The 20,126-nt window shown below is 39.5% G+C and overlaps 1 protein-coding gene across 1 annotated transcript in view; it reads left to right on the top strand.

Moving 5' to 3' along the window:
• The window catches only part of DYNC2I1 (dynein 2 intermediate chain 1), a 32,480-nt gene extending 31,056 nt beyond the window's left edge, over positions 1–1,424 (top strand). The window contains exon 24 of the mRNA XM_054059367.1: positions 968–1,424. Within this exon, the coding sequence (XP_053915342.1) occupies positions 968–1,139 (172 nt within the window). The 3' untranslated portion in view covers positions 1,140–1,424. The remainder of the gene's footprint in view (positions 1–967) is intronic.
• The last annotated feature ends 18,702 nt before the right edge of the window (positions 1,425–20,126 follow it).

Below are 20,126 nucleotides of genomic sequence, written 5' to 3'. Positions count from 1 at the left end.
ATTTACTTACCATTTTATACAGCCTGATAAAGGAGAAATAATGTTATTATTAATCAAAATCAGCTACAGTGTTGTCAGTACGGATAGATGTTTGTACATGGAGAGTTGCTGTTTATAATAAACAGAAGAATTTTGTTCCCACTAAAATCACTGGACCGCTTATGTTCAAATATAGCTTTGCTGGATCAGGATCAATCCCTAAAATAATCAAGATGTGCTAGACAAAATTTTAAAATATCTATATATAGTATGGTTACCAATATAAAAAGTTACATAGTGTTCAATGTCAGAAAGTAAACAAGAATATTTTTGGCTACCTATTACTAAAGCATTGACTGTAGTATTGACTACAAAATACTACAGTATTTTGTTCACCAACACTAACAATACTGTTCCTGTAGCCAATGTAGAGATACGAGTATCCTGTAGACTGATGCAGAAAAGGAGTTTAATTTAGCCTTTCTGAATTTTATAGTCTTGAGTATTCTCTTCTTCCTTTCTGGTGTGAGCCCTCCTGGGAGGCTCTGTCTTCCCTAGGCTTATGTTAGTCTTGGTGAATAGCTCTCTAACTAAAAGTTTGCCTTGTACCCTTGTAAACTGTAACAAAGTGCGTCTGGTTTGGGGAGAAAATAATATAATTTTTAAAGTTGATAACGCTGTACTGGAAAATACCATAAAACATAGTTCATTTTTACAAGCTTGAAATAATTTTTAAGACATGATTAGAAATTGATGAGGGAATCTGTGAACGGGGAGGAATTACCTGTTGCGTTTACATTAAGTGCTTCTAACTGGTGAAAAGTTACAGAACGTGCTGAGATTTGAAATAGTGAGGAATATTGCACTGTGACTAGCAGGAAAAAGGAATCAGTTAGTTAACTATAACCTGCTAAAACATGTATGAAAACACCATTTTCTATTAATTTTGCCTCAATTTAAAAACACTCCCTCATTCTTTTGATTTCAGTGTTGTAACTATGGCTCTGCTGGGAGAAAAAGAAAAATCAAGTGGACCGTTAGGCATTGCACTGGCCAAAGAATCTGGACAGATAGACATTCAGTACATAAAGAAGAAGTGGGCAGTACCTCAGCCTGAGGAATCTGAAAAACTGCATTTGCTTTTACTGCAGTCATTTTAGAAACAGTGCGCCCGTCTGGGTGCACACAGTACTGCAAAGTATTTAGATTGGGGTTTTTTTTAGATTGTAATTAAAGGATTTGTAATGTAATTTTGTATTTGTATATAAGTTGTATATATTTCAAAGAATATCAGTACAGTATTTCAGCTGAAATAATATATTTTAACACAAAAATGGCAAACTGAATTTAGCATTGTTCTCAAAGATGAACTGTATTTCATTATTGAAAGTACTCTAGATGTATATACTTTCAAAGAAATACTGAAAATATATTCCTATAAATTATGGTGGTGTTTCTCATTATTCTGCTGGAGTAAATGATAGTAGTCCTTGTCTGGTCAGCATAAAGCTATGCCTCCATGTAAGCAACTCGAATGTATGGAGACTTCTACCTCCGGGCATTCTACAGACTAGCACTTGGTAAAACTTTCTTATATCCACCAAAAAAATGGTATGCAAACATATCAGGATAAAAATTTACTTTGCATGATATCTTTCTTCCCATTGTGATCCTGAAACTTTGCAAAAGGAATATCTGACTAACACGATTTGTCCTGATAGGTTCACTACCTGTTTGGATCAACAGTATTAAACAGTATGCTTGTGAGATTAACTAAAATTCTAAATCCTCTTGAATTTCTGATGTAAAACATTTAGTCCTGCAGATCATTCCCAGGGCTCTTGTAGTGAGGAAGCTGATATATATAATTATTCTAATTTTTGTATGCTTTTGGTAAAGTTTGAACCAAGACCAGCCACAGAAACTATCTCTAACTTTTGTAGCCTAACAGCTTCTGGTTTAAAGATCATGAGGAAAACTATGATTAAATGAGCACAGATTCAGGGAGATAAAGACAGTGTGTTTAGGATTTAGTGAATATATATTGAAGATATGCACCTTCTAAATTAGCCTGAAACAATTCTAATTAATTTGTCTCAAGCATTTTTCTATGTAAATTGTTACTTAAACTGAGCAAACTCAAAAGTGGCCGCATGATGGTGCCAAGTCACAGCAGTAGAAAGTGTGTGCCTTATGTAAACAACATACACCACTTTGGCAATGAATTTGTTGTAGTCCATTACATGGTCCTCTTTCTCAAAAGCTGTGGCTGCAATCCAGAGAGCCTGATGAATATCAGGGAGTCATATATTTCAGAGACTTTTCGCTATCCAAACTCCCTGATCGGCCATAGGGGTCTTTTAGGGTCATAAATGCAAAAGGGTCTCCTCATGTCATTGTTGGGCTTATATGCTGATAATATACTCTACAAGTTAAACTAGAATAGTTTTCATAATTCAGACGAAGAACAATGGCAGGTACTTTTTTACAATAAAGTAGCAGAGCATCACTACTGAGAGCTGTAGTGAAAAATGGACCCAACTCTCTCTCTCTTTCCCTCTCAGACATGCACCCACCCCACTACACTGTCCCTTCCCAATTTAAGATCAAAATTAAACTTCGAAATTATACTAGTCTTCTGAAAGAAACTTGTTACGTATTATAATTTCATCACTTTCAGAACATAACAACCCTCAATTTTCTTAACTGCAGTAACTTTTGCACATGGAAACTAAACAAAGGGTTGGGATTTTTCTGCTGTGGGCTGTGTGCAGTGGTGGTGGCTTTTTCCCAATATGCAAAAAGAAAAAAATTATGTAATCTTCATACAAAAACCTGTTGCTGTTTTTGAGCTGCTGTTGATAGGAATGCTTGAATTCAAAGACCCAAATAGTTTGGGCCAGCGGTGCTTGTACTGCCTGCAGAGCTGAGTGAGAATCAGTTCCCACATTGGGCCTATGTTTCTTGCCTAAAAGATGATTTTTCTCTCGTGAGCAGCAAAATAATATAATAGTATGAATGTCTTCTGTGCTGACAATTGCTGTTACAAGAAAGTGAGGAAAAAATGTGTAGAAGTTGCTGCTCTTCTGCATGAGTAAATCCAGACCATTAGAGTGATGCTTCATGTAGTCTTAGCAGCTGGGCATATTGATGTAACCATTTTTGAGCATCTATTTAGTCAGAAAAGTGGGAAGTATTGGTAGGCTGCAGTACAAGAAAAGTATTCCATACATAAGGACTTACAAAATCATTTCAAACATAAGAATACTTCATTTTCTGTTAGCTACTTCTCATGATTGCCAAGTTTGTATTGGTAACATAAGGTATTGGATTTTACTCATGTTTCATAAGCAAAGAACAACATGGCCCTGGTTATGAAAGAAAAATGTTAACCGTTAATTCCAAATTATTTTTATATCCATTTCATTTTTACTGATGGTTCGGATATGTATGCATATGCACACATATTCTGCTGAATGATCTTTGTATAGGAGGCAAACACTGCTATAGTGAAACATTTAAAATAGACCAAATAATATATATAATTTGGTTTTCCACCTGTGAGCGATTTCGGAGTCCACATTATTAACAGAAATACTGCAGTTAAAATTAACTGACCTATATGATAGAAATTTAGCCATTCAAATGATATGGAAGTTGAATCACTCTTCACCCACATTAATAACCTTCATAAAATATAACCTCTTGCTCTTAAGCCAACAAATCCTGGCAGCAAGGCTGAAAAATTTTAAATATGCAAAATGCCAGAAAGTTTTGGATAAACTTCTGCTTTTATTTTTTGCTTTATGAACGTGCTTTGAAAGCCTTTTTTCTATTTAGAACATAAATATTAATACTGTTTTCATTGGATTTTGTCATCTCACAGATGGGAAAATGGAAGTTTTCAGTAGCTGAATAATAACTTATCTGAGGAACAGAGTTCTTGAATCAGATGGCTGATTTCTTACAACTGTTTAGAAATGCTTTTATTAACCTGTCAGCCTATATTTGCTGTAGAGCTTGGGAGAACAGGATTAGCATGAACGTTTTGTACCAAAATGTTTCTTTTTTCAGTTGTACTGAAGGTGACCATCCTATCCAATGTGATTTTGCCTTCATTAATCATAGCTGTCATTTAGTTAAGACATGTTGAAGGATACAGGAACATTGTAGCATTCACAGCAAAATGAATGCTAAGTGTCAAATACTGTTGGAATGGGCCTGTCTGTAAAATTCACTTAGGAGGTAACCAGCATTTGACCATCAGTGGCATGCTTGGCGTGCATACGAGGCAAAGTTCTGGAGATGCTGGGACAGGAAAATGGCTAGTGAGCCATTATCTTCCTTGCTAGCTTAGTTTCCACTCAGGCTTATGAGGATTCTATTTATAGACAAATGCTCCTGTGTTTCTGAGCCTCCTCAGCTGTGAGAAGGATGACAATTCCATTTACAGCTTCTCTTAAAAAAATCAGCTGACTTCTCCTTTTCCATAGGAGAGCCTACATCTGGATGTTACAACATAGGAAGTGGTGATTTAGGGTGCTGTTCCATAAAAACTGAGTAGCATGTGCAATTATTTATCCCTTTTTTTGAATGCTATGTGAAATATCCCACTGGAGCTTTTTAAATATGGATTATATTTCAGACTGATGATTTCTCAGAGCCTCTTAGCATCACTACAGAGTTTTCCTGCTCACCTCTCACATGTAGATCATTGGCGTGAAAGGTGGAGGGGAGATGTGGGCTGCCCAGTCCTGGAATCTGGACATTATTCAGACTGTTCTGAAATTGAATAAATAGGGTACCTATTTGCTTCTGTGAGGAGATACTGAAGGTTACCAACCATGTTCTCTTTATGAAGGGAAAGAAATGTGTTGTCAGTGTCTGATGCTTCAGCAGTTGCAGTGTAGTTCACAGTATTTGCTGTTCTTTAAGCTGTTTAAACCAAAGCAGAGTTCACTTGACACAGAAATAGTTACATCCCACAGGATTTCGCAGGTGGAAATAGAGTGACATCAAACCAAGCCAAGCAAAAGACAATCATATCTATTATTCAAATTACTCTTCTGATTATGTTTTGCAAAAGCTGAATATGAAGGGGGAAGGGTTCTTTGTTATCATTGATGGGTTTGAATTTGAGCACGAGGAAAACTGTGCTTTTGTCTTCATATTGGTTATTGACAATGTCAAATGCAGGCTCAAATAAAAGCACTAACACTTGTAGTCAGAAAGATCTTCTCTAAGCCATTAAACTCATGGAATTTCATCTCCAAATAGTTTATATCCTGTTATAAATTTAAGCAACCTAAGTACTCTTATTTTCCAGTTCTACATAGGTGCAACGTAATTGAAAACAGTAATGATACCCTAGTAAAAGCAGGAGTAAAGAAGTATTGTAATAGCCTATTCTACCCATTGACATTTATAGTGTGATTATTTTTCACCTTTAGTTGAACCCTTACTTATATTGGATTCATTAAATTTTGTAATATATTTGTTGCCCTTTTCTCCCGGATGTCAAGTGGTTTTTGCTTTTAGGAGTCTGATATATAACAGCTTCATTAGAAACTAATCCCATGCACAGGTCAGGCAGCCTGTTGCTGCTGAATAGGATTAATATAATAAATATAAAGCAGTTAGAATATATTACCAGTTTTTTAGTTAAGCCTTGAGGTGTCTGCAGTGTTCTTCAAGGGGCCTTGCTTCTTAGCCAAAAGTGCTGCTTCACCAGTTGATAATTTCAGTGCTATTCCTCTTATGCTGTCTGTCTTGTGACCAGGCAAAACCATTCCACTCATCTAGACCACAGTTGTTGTACATTAGGGATTTCATAACCTGCCCCTAACTCAGACCGCAATGTTTTTTCTGTTATAGAAAAAAGACATAACACAACAGCTGATAAGACACATATTTTAAAACCCACACTGTTGATTTACTTTGTTCTTCTCTGAGACAGAAGAATGGAGAGCTGGGTAAAATGCTTGTGTTGTTTAGAAACATGAAAAAACTCTTCCAGAGGCTTAGAGAATGAATAGTTTATAATGAAATATTTGATATCGTATTTAAATATCAAACAGTGAACCCTTACAATGAGTTATATAAATATTTGAATTACTGTGACTGCACTTGGTACTGCAGATTTTAAATGGCATATCTTGAGGGCAAAGGATTAAGAGAAAAATTTAATACTTTCCTCATCTGGAATAATCTTTGACAGCCAGTTGGGAGTCAAATTCTATTGCGCTATTGAAATAAGTAACCAAGAAAACAGTCTTTGTCTCAGCTTATGTGCTCTGGGTGGAACCGATATTTTGTTTTTGATTGCTGCTTTTATTTACAATGGTAACATGATGCTGCTAATGCCTGTGCAGTTGAGCCAAAGGACAAAATGATAAATACCAGAAAAGTAGGATAAAGAAAAAAATGGATCTGAAACTGGCCTTTTAACCTTCATTTATAACAGTAATGATTACTGAGCTTACTTTAGATATCCAACTATTTTTCATATTATAAGACAGTGTCAAGTGGCCTAATTTAAAGATTAATTAATCCAAAATTATTAAATCCACGTTGAGTATCATGAAATTCCTTTGATGGGGTTGTTGGGGTTGGAACACAGGGCCCAGGTCACAGAAAGACACGGCATTACTATAAGTTCCCCAGGTTTCCTTAAGCTTCAAGTTGTTCAATATTTAGAATTTTGGCCATTCATCAAGGTTAATTTATTAAGCAAATACATGGTTAATTTTGTCGTGGCTGCATGGGGTCCATGCTGTACAAATACAACTGAAATGTTAAAGCCTTTGACACAGTTTCTCACAGTATTGTGCTTGAGAAACTGGCTGCCACTGGCCTGGACAGGAACGCCTTCTGCTGGGTAAAAACTGGCTGGGTGGATGGGCTCAAAGAGTCCTGGTAAATGGAGGTAAATACTGTGGAAGACCGGTCACAAGCGGTGACCCCAGGGCTCAGTGGTGGGTCCAGTTCTATTCAATATCTTAATCAATGACCTGGATGAGGGAATTGAAGGTACCCTTGGTAAGTTCATGGATGACACTAAGCTGGGAGGAAGTGTTGATCTGCTGGAGGGTAGGGAGGCTCTACAGAAGGGTCTGGACAGGCTGGATCAGTGGGCTGAGGCCAACGGGATGAGGTTCAACAAGGCCAAGTGCCGAGTCCTACACTTGGGACAAAACAACCCTGTGCAGCGCTACAGGCTGGGGAAGAGTGGCTGGAAGACTGCCTGGCAGAGAAGGACCTGGGGGTGCTGATCTGAGCATGAGTCGGCAGTGGCCCAAGTGGCCAAGAAGGCCAGTGGCATCTTTCTGGTATCAGAAAAATTTCCCTGAAATGATTGTCCAAAGGGGTTATTTGGCACTGTCAGAGGCTGCCCTGAGAGGTGCTTGAGACACCATCTCTGGAGGCATTTAAAAGAAAGGTAGATTAAGTGCTTAGGGACACGATTTGATAGTGGGCAGTTATGGTTGGACTCGATCTCAAAGGTCTTTTTCAACCTAGCGATTCTATGATGCTATGAAAACTACCTATCCACAATTGTCAAAGACATAGAGTAGTCTACGTTTGTTTAAGCATCAATTTACATATTTTTCATATTTTACATAGGTAAGGATTTCACAATATACTACATTTCATATCCCTACGTCCATGTCTTTAAAAATAAAAAACTTCACTTCTTTGGTGTCTTTACTGATCCCTGCAGTTTAAGGTCTTACCAAAAAAATCTATCCATACGTCAGAACAGCCATATCCAGACAATCAGTCCATCCTATCCCATCGACACGGACCAACAGCAAACACTGAAGAAAGAATAGAGAATAACACAGGAAGCACGCAATGATACTTTTCTTCCAAGTATGGTAAGTCTTCCAAGCTTCTGGCGATCTGTGGCATAGGAATTTTCTGACTCAGATGGTAGAGATCACAGTGTTTAACAGAAAGAGAGGCATTTTTTCCCATTAATTCATCCAATAGCTTTTAAAAGCTGTTTTTATTTTGGCCTGCAAAAATTTTGTGGCAGAATATTCCACCAAATAATTACACTGTGTAAATAAAAAATTCTCTTTTAAGCCTATTAACTGATCAGTCCATTACCAATGTCCTGGATCTTGTGTTACCTGAAAAGGCAAACTTTAGCTGGGAAATAAATAGGGAAACTTCTCATACTGTCTCTATTAATGGCTCCTCATACAGAAACTCTTCCAAGTATTCCTTATTCATCTTTATGTTGAGGTAAGTTGCATTTAGATAATTTAGGCTCAAATATTTTCTCACTTTCAAATATAAAAGTTGTTTCAGTAATAGTCACAACTGTGAATACCAGTAAGTTGCATCAGACCCTGCTTCAAGGGCACTTGTTTTGATAAGGGAAGTAGGTGTGTGTTGAATTTAGCCTCAAGCAGAGCCTGGGAGCTTCAGCCCTTGCGCAATGTAGTTGTAGCCTGTTTGATTCCAGTAAAGTTCAACAACAGAACACATCATTACTCTTAAAGTTATCACTTTTTAAGATAAGGAATCCGTATTTTGGCACAGAATCATAGAATGGTTTAGGTTGGAAGGCACCTTAAAGATCATCTAAATTCAACACCCCTGCCATGGTCAGGGATGCCTTGCACTAGAATAAAAGCAAGTGACATGGTAGGTCAACCAGTTTGTAGGTGACGTGGCAATAGCCATCCATGTTTGATTTCCCTGGAGAAATAAGAAAGGTAGCTTTCATTTAGAGTTTGAAGATTTCCAAAGCAAGACAGAAAAGAAGGCGCATTAAAACGGGGGCAGGACAAGTGACAACTGAAGCCAGTGATGGGGTTACCATCCTCAGACAATGAACCTGCCAAAGAACAAATGCCCTGTGATCCATTGGAAACTGGGCTTGTGAACTCTGAGTTGCGGGATCCAAATCTACACACACTTCAGGAACAAATTCCAGATTCATGCAACGTAAAACTCCTTTGGTGTAGCTGTATGTGTTCCATCAGCCTCAACTGTTAAAGGATGAACTACCTTTCCTTTAGGTGCTGACTGCTTGACTGACTGCTAGGCAGTTACCAATTTGAATACGATAAGCGTGTGTATCCCTTTAATGTTTTGGTTTTCAGAGTCTCCAGACACACATTCCATTTCAAAGTGCAAAAATAAAACCAAACAGTATCCACAACTGAGCTAGTTATAGGACCCTTCTGGTACATGGGGGAATGAGCCCTCTGCGTAGTGCAGTGGAAAAGCTGTGATTGTTTAGAAAGGAACAGATTATCTTTGACTTCATAGAAGACAACAATTCTCTTTTTCTTAACTACACCTCAGTAGGCATCTTTTTAATGTAAATAGTATTTGATCCATAATATTACAATTTTTAATCTTTTCAGCTGGAAATTAGACTATCAGAATGACTCAAGGTGTAACACTTTAGCAGTGGACAGCTATTGGATTAAACTGGCTATTAACTGGTTTGTAGAAGTTGTAGGAAAAAACACTATTTGTTGGTTGGTATTGATCGGTATTGGTCTTTGAAATCAAAGATCGTGGAGAAAAGTGACATGACTCTAAAGGAGAAGGTCACAAATTACAAACCCCACTATCACACCATGTAATACTCTTCAAAGGATCTATGTGCCCCAGCAAGTACCTAGAAGCCCTTAGGGCCAAGAAAATTTGATAAGGAGTCTCCTTATGGATATATAGTAGTGCTACCACAGCACTGAGCTCCAGGTGGTCCTTGAGCTATTCCCATGTTCCTTAATAATCCCTGTTTTTTACCCTGTGAATAAGGGTGGTCTAGGTGCAGCACTGCAGGTGCAGTGCTTAACTTGGGATATACAGAAGAGGCTCACTGCTCCTTGAAAAAAGCTCTCCAGTACTTTCCCACAACCTCATCTCTTTCCACTTAGGTACATACAGACTATTGAAGCAGCTTTTGAGTACAGAAATCCATGTTTGATAAGTTATTTTTGGTCATTCTATCTATTTAAATTCATCTGGAATCTGAGCTATTATACCTGCAATGTCAGAAATAATGGGATTAGTGCTTAATTATTGCATTTCTGCTCAGCTTATATTTCAGAGCCTTGTGTTAAATTCTGCTATAGGTTTTAATAATAGCATTATTTCCTTTTGCATATTAAAAAATTCCAAGGTGCTGTAAGTCCTTTAGATGCAATGGTTTTCTCTTTTCTCTCAAAATTAAGCTCTCACTGATAACCAGTCCATAGTTATTTGCTGTCTATCAGAAAAGTATTTATGTCTTTGATTTAAAGTGTTTGTATATTTTTGGTTAAAAAGTGTTAACCAAATGTCACTCATTATTTTGTCGATCTGTCACATCCATTGCACTCAGGGCATAGCAATACAAACCAAGTTAGTGGGCAAAATCTGTCAGAAAGTTTGATGTTTGACTTAAGACCATGTCTCATAAAGCTCTGCTTCTCTAAAAGCATTATCAGCTGCTGAAATAACTTCAAAGTAAGCTCTGTTCCAAATTAGTGCATCTTTGCAGCATAATCAAGTAATTTAATTTACAGCCATAGTTATTATTTATGGCTTATCATTCATGTATTATAAGTGGTTTGCTGCAAACTACATTTGTAATGTTGATAGGTGCATTAACATACATAATTTAAATAAATACATTTTAAGAACTTGAACGTCCATAATGGCCTACTTAACAATTACTGTGATGTTTTTGAAATGTAGTCAAAAGCAGTTATTGTCCCACAGGCTCTTTGCATTATAGCACGTATATCAATTTGCAATAGTAGCAATAATATCACTTAACACTTAGTTAAAGACTACTTCTAATCAACAGAAGGAAGGAAAGAACAGAGAAATATTTTATGCAGGTTGCTTTAAGGCTAGGCAGATCTATCCAAATGTAAAAAGTTGCCCATGGAGAGTTTTGAAGTTTAGTGTAAACTGTCTTGACACATGCATAGACTAAACAGACTGTAGTGCTAGGACATACACAAAACTCACAGATTTACCAGCATTTGTTTTCCGTTTGCTTTATAAAGTTTTGAGCATCATCTGAGTGGAAGTCCTTATACGTTTTTAACTCCCAACTGCAGTGACTGCTCAGTCTCTCTTACTGTATTTAATGCTAAAACACCATCGAAATAGCTGCCTCAGAAACCCTTTTTGTAGAATGGCAAAGTCATCTCTGCCAATTGAGTCCAGCTTTCCACGATGACCACCCATTTTTAAGCCTGTGAAAATAAGTACAGGTAGTAGAGCAATACTGCTATGCTGCTTCATTGACATACACCAGAAATTTAAGTATTGCACCTGTGGAAAATAAGTATAAAATACATAGAAGTAAGTTGAAAATAAGCATAAAACTCTACCAGTCCCTCTCCCTCTAGTTCTGCATGAATGCAAGGGACAAGACAAGGCGCAAGGCACTAACAGATCAGGACCTATGATTATTGGTGGTCTTGAATGAACACGAGCCCTGAAAGGGGCTGTGTGCAGGATTTGGCAGGATTCACCTCTTCTGTCTAATACCTCAGCACATGATTAAAGGCTAACATTTATTATTCCCTCAACCAGACAGCAGTTCTGTTTGTTCACACCCATAGTTTTGCTTCCTTTTATGCCTTCCTCCCACCTTTCACTCCTTTAACCACCTCCTTACACAAGCCCATTGTGTACCACTATCCTGCCTGCCAGGCTGGCCCCAAACCTGTCAATCATCTTTCCAGAGCATCCTCCAAGCATCCTTAAAACCAGCCTATCTAAATGACGCCAACAACCCTCAAAGATATGGTATATCCTCTTCTTCAATACAGCTACAGTGATGATAATCTGTCCTCTTACTATGTTGGATCTTGGTTATTCCAATGTCCATTACTTTGACCTCGATAAAAGTAAATAGATTAATAAATTCAATTGTCCAAAAAGAGGAAAAGTGTTCCTGAGAATTTGAATGATGCAGTATTTGTGAGGTAAATACTTTCTGACAATATATAAAGGGAGGAATCTTGCAATTCCTCTCTGAACTTTCCATTCTGTTTTGCGAGTGGCAGACAGTTTCTGTTTTTTTTTCACTCCAATGAAAACTTAATGCTTTCAGACTGCTGCTGAATTCCATAAAAGGTGATCAGTATTTTTCAATACCCAACTGTAAAGATAACACATCCGTGTCTCTCTATCATTAGCAAACCCAGAATTTTCTAAATAATATTAGGGTGTTGATGCCAAAGAATTATTTGGGGTTTTGAGTTTTCTGGCACTTTCTCTTCCCTAACACCACATTCCACAATCTTCTTAGCACTGATAAAATGGAGCTAATGATAATTAATGCCAGCCATGTAGACAGTAGCAATTATTACAAGACACTATGATACAACACCCTTTATTCTAGTAAAAAGAGGGTGGTGGATGCTCACACCTGCCTTAAATTAGGCAGTAAAATACATTTTTGTTCTTTAAAATTAATCAGTTCCTAAAAAAAAAAAAACCTTTGACAGAGATAGTGTTTGAAAACCTTGAGATCTCCAGAATTTTATGAGAGCTCACTCTAAAAGAGATGGCTGCAACGATTTCTGCCAAGTGCTGAAAAAAACCTTAAGGGAAGAGTAATAGTACCATAAATGACAGCACTGTAACAATCTGATACATGTAGTTGGCAGTGGTTAAAAAAGCAGTGAAGATAAGGATTGTGCTGTTGTTTATCATGAAATGAGTAGTGTTAGGAGAAGAATAAATGAGGAGGTGGAAATCCTCATGTAATGGGCTGACCTGGAAAGCAGGCAGGTTGGAGTGAAAACTGGGAGCTATTTTTGTAGTGCAAGTCACGCATGACTTTTCATTTCTCTTAGTTTTAGCAGTGACGCTGATGTACTTTGCAGAGAATTAGGAGCCAGATAGAGCCAGTCCTACAAAATGTCAGGAGAAAGAAGGTTTCAAATCTGAGTCTCACCTTCATCCCACATGGGGTTTGATATCACGTAGAATCTGCTGACCTTTTAGAATCATAGAATCATAATATCATAGAATCATAGAATCATTTGAGTTGGAAGGGACCTTAAAGTTCATCTAGTTCCAACCTCTCTGCCATGGGCAGGGAGGCCTCCCACCGGATCAGGTTGCTCAAAGCCTCATCCAACCTGGCCTTGAACACCTCCAGGGATGGGGCATCCACAAGCTCCCTGAGCAACCTCTTCCAGTGCTTCACCACTCTCATAGTGAAGAAATTCTTCCTTATGTCTAGGCCAAGTGCCTTTTTGCCTTACCTTGAGGCTACAGGTATCACACTTTTAGGCACCCACACAAGCTCACAAGCACCCAGCCGGCTCTGGAGTGAGGGCTATGTCTACCCTCACAGCTGCTATGATTTAGCTGTGCCTTGTTTCTGAAACTCTTGCTCTGCGGTAGCAGTGGTGGAAGCCTTTTCACCTGGACCATCGAACATGACTTCTGTTGGAAGTTCACAATATACTCCTAAACAATGCCTAGCAGCACTGAGTGAAGCCTGACATGGACCAATGCTCTGCCACAGGAAAGCTTCTGCTCAGCTACTTTAAGCACAAATGGAACCAATAAGCAATAGGTACCTCACACAAAAGTCTGGCTATTGCCAGGAGGTGTGTACATTATGGATATCTCATAGATATCACCAGGATTAACGGCTAGTTCTAGAAAAGAATGCAGATAAAAAAGTCCTACTTAACACCTGTGAATTTGCCTATATTTGCATCATTTCCATTTACTAAAATGCTAATAAAATATCAAAAGCACTGGGATAGCTGTAACGTAATGAAGTGCCACAATCCAATGGGTTATTGGTACTGCAGATCTTACTGACTTTTTCCCACTCAATCTGCATAGAAGAACCTGCTTGTATTACATTACGCACCTGGGCATCCTTGGATGATGGATCATGCCAGCCTTGTCTGCATGTCTGTGCTGCTCGAAAGAACGGGAGCCTTTGCGGGGTAGTGCCCTTTCTGAGGAGGGAGTGAAATTACCTTTTGTATTACCTAGGCCCCAATCCCCTTGCCATTCCTTCTTCTGTATCCCTGCAGGATTTTTGATGACATGAGACAGTCACAGGCATTTTTTGTTTTATTTTCATTGACCAGGTTTATTTGGGCAAAGAGAGCAGCCAAACTGAAGTAATCGTGCCAGCTTTCTATCTGTGAGAGAAGGGAAAAGCCATAATCAAAAAGCAAATGCATAGTCTTTATGTGGATATGGACACTTACTGATGATAGGAGCAGTCGGAGAATGCTGAAATGGGTTGAGGAAGATAAATATTCCAGTAAAAAAAAAATATAAGGAACAAGTTCAATGGTAAAAAACATGAATCTTCACAGCAAAACCTGAGTCCTGACAGACACTGAAGAAAATAAAATCAAAACTGGCACATGGGTGTGTGCTTGGATCCAACCCAATTCTAGCGATATCAAGAGCAAAGAAAGCCTAATTAACAATCCTTCATAAAAACAGTTTGCTATTATAAGTTTCAGCTATTAAGGTTCCTGGAAAAATGAATTGTAAGTAAGCAGTGTGGGGTAAGCTGAAATCATGGGAAAAGTGCATACCGTGTGTGTGCCATTATGGGCAGAGGGCAGTTTCTCAGGCTCAGCTGCTGCCTAGATGTAGGACACAGAGTCTGTGCTGAGAAAGTGGTCAGAAAAGAGACAAGAAGGGACATAAGGAGGCAGATCAGAGGAAGCTGAAGAGCACTGCTTCCCTGCATGCGTGGGCAGTGTCACGAGGGAAAGTTAGGAAAAGAAACAGACAATCTATTCGGTGCATCAGCTCTGCCTTATCCTGGTACTCTTGTGACCTGCTTTCAGCTTCAAGATTGCTAAAGAATGCTTTTACCATTTATCTGCTCTTGCAGCAAATCTGTCCTCGGCTTCTGGGGCCAGCGATGCTTTAATTATGGGAGAACACACAGGGAAAGAGTCAAGTGCAGGATAACTCCTCTTGCACTAGTGTCTTCCTCCTCCCAGCCTCTGTGGGCTGAGCACCGTGGGAGAAGCAGCACATGCAGGGGGGCAGTTTCACGGTCTGATATGATGATGCCTGTGTTTCATAGGTGTGGGTCCTTTCATTTGCGTTCCCAGACAGGCAGTCTTTGTTCTTCATTTTTCCTGATGACAGCTGCTCTTTGATTGCACTTGTCTATCTAATACACTGTGATTGAGAACCTTTTTTCTCCAAAAATTGTATCACAATCCTGAATAACTGGAATAATAGAGAGCAATTAATTGTGCTGAAACCAATTCATCTAAATGGCTGAGCTAATTAAACATGTTACGATGAAATTACCTCAAAATATTTTCAATACTATGCAGGCTGATCTTGATGTGGAAAGAAGGTGGCTGACAGTGCTTGTTAATTAGTGTTTATTATGTGTTTTTCAAATGCTCAAGAGTGGAGGTGCTTCAAAAGAGCAGAGGGCACTGGGGCCATCATGATTCCTGCTGGCAGAGGAGCCGTGCTGTGGAAGCAGATGGGTGCCAGCTCCTGCAGTGCCTCCTGCAGTGACTTTGGTTGGATTATTGCCATCTATTTCTGTTTTAGCAAGAGTGCTGAGTGCCACCGTGGAGCAGCAGCTTACAGCAGAGCCAACACGACAGGTTTCTAATTCAATATTTAGGACAACTAACTTTGATTTAATGACCTTGGGACTGAAAAGGTTTGTGATAAATTGGAGATATGAAGAAAAAGCACAAGAGGTGGGTGGGTGAAAGCAGTTAGGAGTTTCAAAAGCATTTCAGTGTGTTTTGTGCCTTTTTAATAGTGTCACCAGTGCTTAGAAGATCATGAGAGGTGTGCAGACCTGTCAAGGTAACAAAAGTCACATAACAGTATTTTCTACAGGACCTATGCAACTCATTCCTGATTTCTCTTCAGATGTCACTTTTAAAACTTTTAATTAAACTACGTTTGCACCTAAAGTGCTGGTGTCTTATATCTTGGCTGTACCTGTCTCACCACAGAATCTGAGAATCACAGAATAGTTGGGGTTGGAAGGAAGCTGTGGAGATCATCTAGTTCAAACCCCTTGTAAAGCAGGTTCACCTACAGCAAGTTGCACATGAACTCATTGAGCCAAGTTTTGAATATCTCTGGAGGAGTCTCCACAACCTCCCTGGGCAACGTGATCCAGTGCTCCGGTACCCTCACAGTAAAGAAGTTTTTCCTCATGTTGGGGTGGTGGAACTTCCTGTAGTGCATTTTGTGTCCATTGCCCCTTGTCCTGTTGCTCGGCACCATTGAGAAGAGTCTGGCCGCATCCTCCTGACCCCGGTCCCTCAGATATTTAAAAGCATATAGTGAAAGAAGTCTGGCATTTGAAATAAGGAGTTCATAGCTGTGAGTTTGCTAAGAGAAGGACTCACAGTGACTGTGATGTCCACTGGCATCAGCTCAACAGCAGTGGCTGCAGCCACTTTGCTGAAAGCTTGGGGAGGGGATGCCATATATCCCTCACCGTCCTGCAGACCCAAGCAGTGCTAAAATATGAAAAAATCTAGTAGCTGATTTACGATATCACTTATGAGAGCTGAATTTTGAGATCTCTCCTTTACATGTGTCAGCCCTGCACCAGCCTCTTTGTATTTCTATATCATAAACTGAGGTGTACTGGATTTCCCTCTGAGCATCATAACCAGAAGCAAGAGAATGTACGCCAAGGTGAACCCAATCCTAGAGATTAATGCCTACGATGTGGGATGTGTCTGAAGATATTGCTATAAAAAATGGAAAAAAAAAGTGTGTATAAGTGGTAATACTTAAATAAATAGTGATATTCTAAAACACACACTGCTGAAGTTTTGATAAGTGAAAAATCATTGTTCGGTTTATAATTCAGGCACTTTGTAATGCACTGCTCCTCCAAATAACTAAATAGAGAAAACAATACCATTTGTCTGCCATCTGGGGCAGAGCAGGAAAGATGTCAGTCTCCAGGGAGACCTTATATGATGGCCTTCCGGTACCTGGAGGGGGCCTACAAGAAAGCTGAGCAGGGAATTTTTACAAGGGCAGGTAGTGATAGGATGAGGGGGAATGGCTTTAAATTGGAAGGTGGAAGATTTAGATTAGAGATTAGGAAGAAATTCTTCATAATGAGAGTGGTGAGGCTCTGGCACAGGTTGCCCAGGGAAGCTGCGGGTGCCGCATCCCTGGAGGTGTTCAAGGTCAGGCTGGATGGGGCGTTGGGCAGCCTGATCTAGTGGGAGGTGTCCCTGCCCATGGCAGGAGGTGTGGAACTGGATGATCTCTAGGGTCCCTTTGAACTCAAACCATTCTCTGATTCTCTGATCCTATGGTTACTAGGAGATTTCTACCTGTTTGAAATGTTTTTGAAATTGAAATGCTCCAGATATCATTTATTTATTCATACTAGCCAGCCAGTCTCTTTATGGCTGTTCCTAAAAATAAATGTGTTCATGCAAATGCTGCCACGTGTAAGGTGGAGGACTGCCTTGTTCTCAGTCCATGTGAGGTATGAGTCCCAGATGAGGTTTTTGAGCTGCTGCCAGATCTGAAAGATGACAGGCAGTGACATTTTTACTTGGACTGTCTAAAATTGTCCTCTTTATCTTATGATCTTTGTGAAGTGTCTGGTGTCTCTACTGGATTTCAGAGGTGAAGGGCTCATTTTGGGGTAAGCAATCAGGAGAGTAGCCTAAGACCCCTGGCCCCCAAGGGTTGACGATGTGCTGAGGCTGCTGCTAATCTTTGTGCATGCAAGAGAAGGTTATTCTGCTATTCTTTCACCTTGGCCACTTGGAAGGCTAAAGTTAGCTTGTGGCTTTTCTAAATTTTGCGAAGGAGTGAAGCGAATTCATATATACACAATAAAACGTGAAGCTTTGTGGTGGTAGTTCTATATGTCTCTAGAAATACAGGTACAGAGAAGACCGCTGCTGTCATTTCACGTCATCTGTCAGCAGATAGTCTCTTTCTTGGTAATATTAGAGTCACAGAATACATTTTCCTTGGTTTCTCTCACTTGCTTGTAGGCGTAATCGTGCCACTTGGAGCAAATTCACTGTCAGGCGGAACAAAGTACTGTATAAAAAGTGGTGCAGCTTGAGCTGACCACAAGAAAGGGGCTCACTTTTAGGACGTGGTAGCTAAACTTAGCTAATCTTACTTCTCACATCCAGATCCTGATCATTGAGGCTACTCGCGTGGCTCTGAATTCAGGCCCATTAAAATTCAGAAATGTTTTTTCCTTCTGCTAGCTGTAAATTATTTTCTGCCAGCAAGCATGCTGTTTGCTCGTCTCTTTGGGGACAGTACTTGCTGACAGCCTGAAGTAAATGAAATTATTTTGCTCATGTCATCACTATCTCTTCTGGCTATGATTGCGCTGCACCCACCTATCAATCAGAACTGCTGTATGATATGCTGCTGAATGCTGAAATTCTTCCCTCTGCAAAAAATAAAGCATAGGGCAGCCCACTCCTTTTCAACTCAGTGCTTTTCATCACCCTGCAGTTAAAACTTGAATGAAGTAGCCTTTAAAATGTCTTTTGACACTTCCTACTAAGAGCACAATATGCTCCTGCTTCTCACTGGTGTCTGATCTCCTGTCCATCTTCTTTCTCCATCCCATAGACTCTCAGGAGTGAGTAACTGGCACAGGACGCTATGTGCTTCTGTGGCAGAACAGGAATAGCCCAAATACAGAAGCAAAGTTCATAACCCCACCAGCTGCCTTAGGAGGCTGATGACACAATAAGAGAAAGGAAAATTGCAAAAGCTCAACATGAGCTATCAAGGATGTCAGAGTCAAGGAGTGAAGTTAAGCCCTGTTTGTTTTGGCTGTCAGTTCTGTGTACAGTTTGCACACAACACACACATGTACTACACACAGTGATATCCACCGTGCAAATACCAAGCTGGGTGTATATACTATCTCTGGCATGGGTGGTTTTGTTTTTTGCGGCTGGTAACAATTATTGATCATTGCTACAGCTTGAAAAGTAGATATATTCTGAATGCCTGTATTAGGTTGTCACAATCAATGCCTGGCTAGGACTGCTCTGTGCAACGCTTCAACCACTTTTTTAAAGTGCAGTGCATTAGTGTCCATAAAACTTGGTTTGGGTAGAAGGAAGGCAGAACACATTTTTCTCCAACTTCTTCTGAGACCTCAGAGGCAAACTGGCTCTCTCTCACATTAAGTCAGGTAGAGATTCAGTGAGTATGTGCTTCAGCGCATGGCTGAATTGTTGCTTGTTCTCCACTGTTTAAGAACTGCTCTCCAATTCTCTGCCAGGTGGCTTTGGTGCATCTTTCTGCTCAAGAGAGGACAGCTGTCTAGTACATTGGCTGCTGGTCATATCTATCCTATATATATATAAATACATAGGAGAAATCCATGAAAGTTACAGCGTCCAATTCCAGCTACATTTCGTTGCCTCAAGCTATCTGACGTGCCAGAGAGGAGCCTGAATATGGTAAAAAATGGTCGTGTTTCGGCATGACAGAACAGACAAGTGACAGTACCTATGCATAATTTTACCTGTGCTAAAGTCTTCTTATAGGCTTCCTCTCATTATATTACAGCTGGTAATTGTGGTGGTTTGTGTGGACTATTCCCAGAAGAAACAACACTGCTTAACTCTCATAGTTGGGCCATACAGGGGGTTAAACCCAAAGGAGCTCACATACAAAAAATAGTCTAAGCATATGCCTCTTTTCAAACAAGTATGAGAATTCATAAATGCTGAGTATGTGGACAGTCCTGGCATCAGAGGAGCTATTCACATTACATCCTAAGCTGCAAGCACAGCAAAGCAAATTTCAGCTTCTGTAACTGATTGTTTACTGACTTTCAAACTGTCCCAAAGGTGCTGAGAACAGTCAGGTGGTTTAAGCTAACTCATTCCACTTTTCAGTTAAGGTAAGAAAAGGCAAGCGCTGGCTCAGCTGTTGGAGATGGAGCAGTCCTGAACAGTAGTAGCTCAGTTTTTTATGATTACAGGACACCCCAGAGGAAAATGCAGTATGGTCAAGCAGAGAAATAAAGCAGTAGGGTGTACAAATTCAATAACTTTTCCTCTTACTGATTCATATCTTTTTTTCTTTTTATAGCAAAGGCTCACTTAATTTTTGTTCTGTGAGTTTGCATCTTTTCTGGGCTTCTCAGTTTTTGGTTAAGA

This window comes from Cuculus canorus, chromosome 2 (genome assembly GCF_017976375.1).
Source record: "Cuculus canorus isolate bCucCan1 chromosome 2, bCucCan1.pri, whole genome shotgun sequence".
Classification (NCBI taxonomy): domain Eukaryota; kingdom Metazoa; phylum Chordata; class Aves; order Cuculiformes; family Cuculidae; genus Cuculus; species Cuculus canorus.
This window is presented reverse-complemented; position numbering and strand designations above follow the sequence as displayed.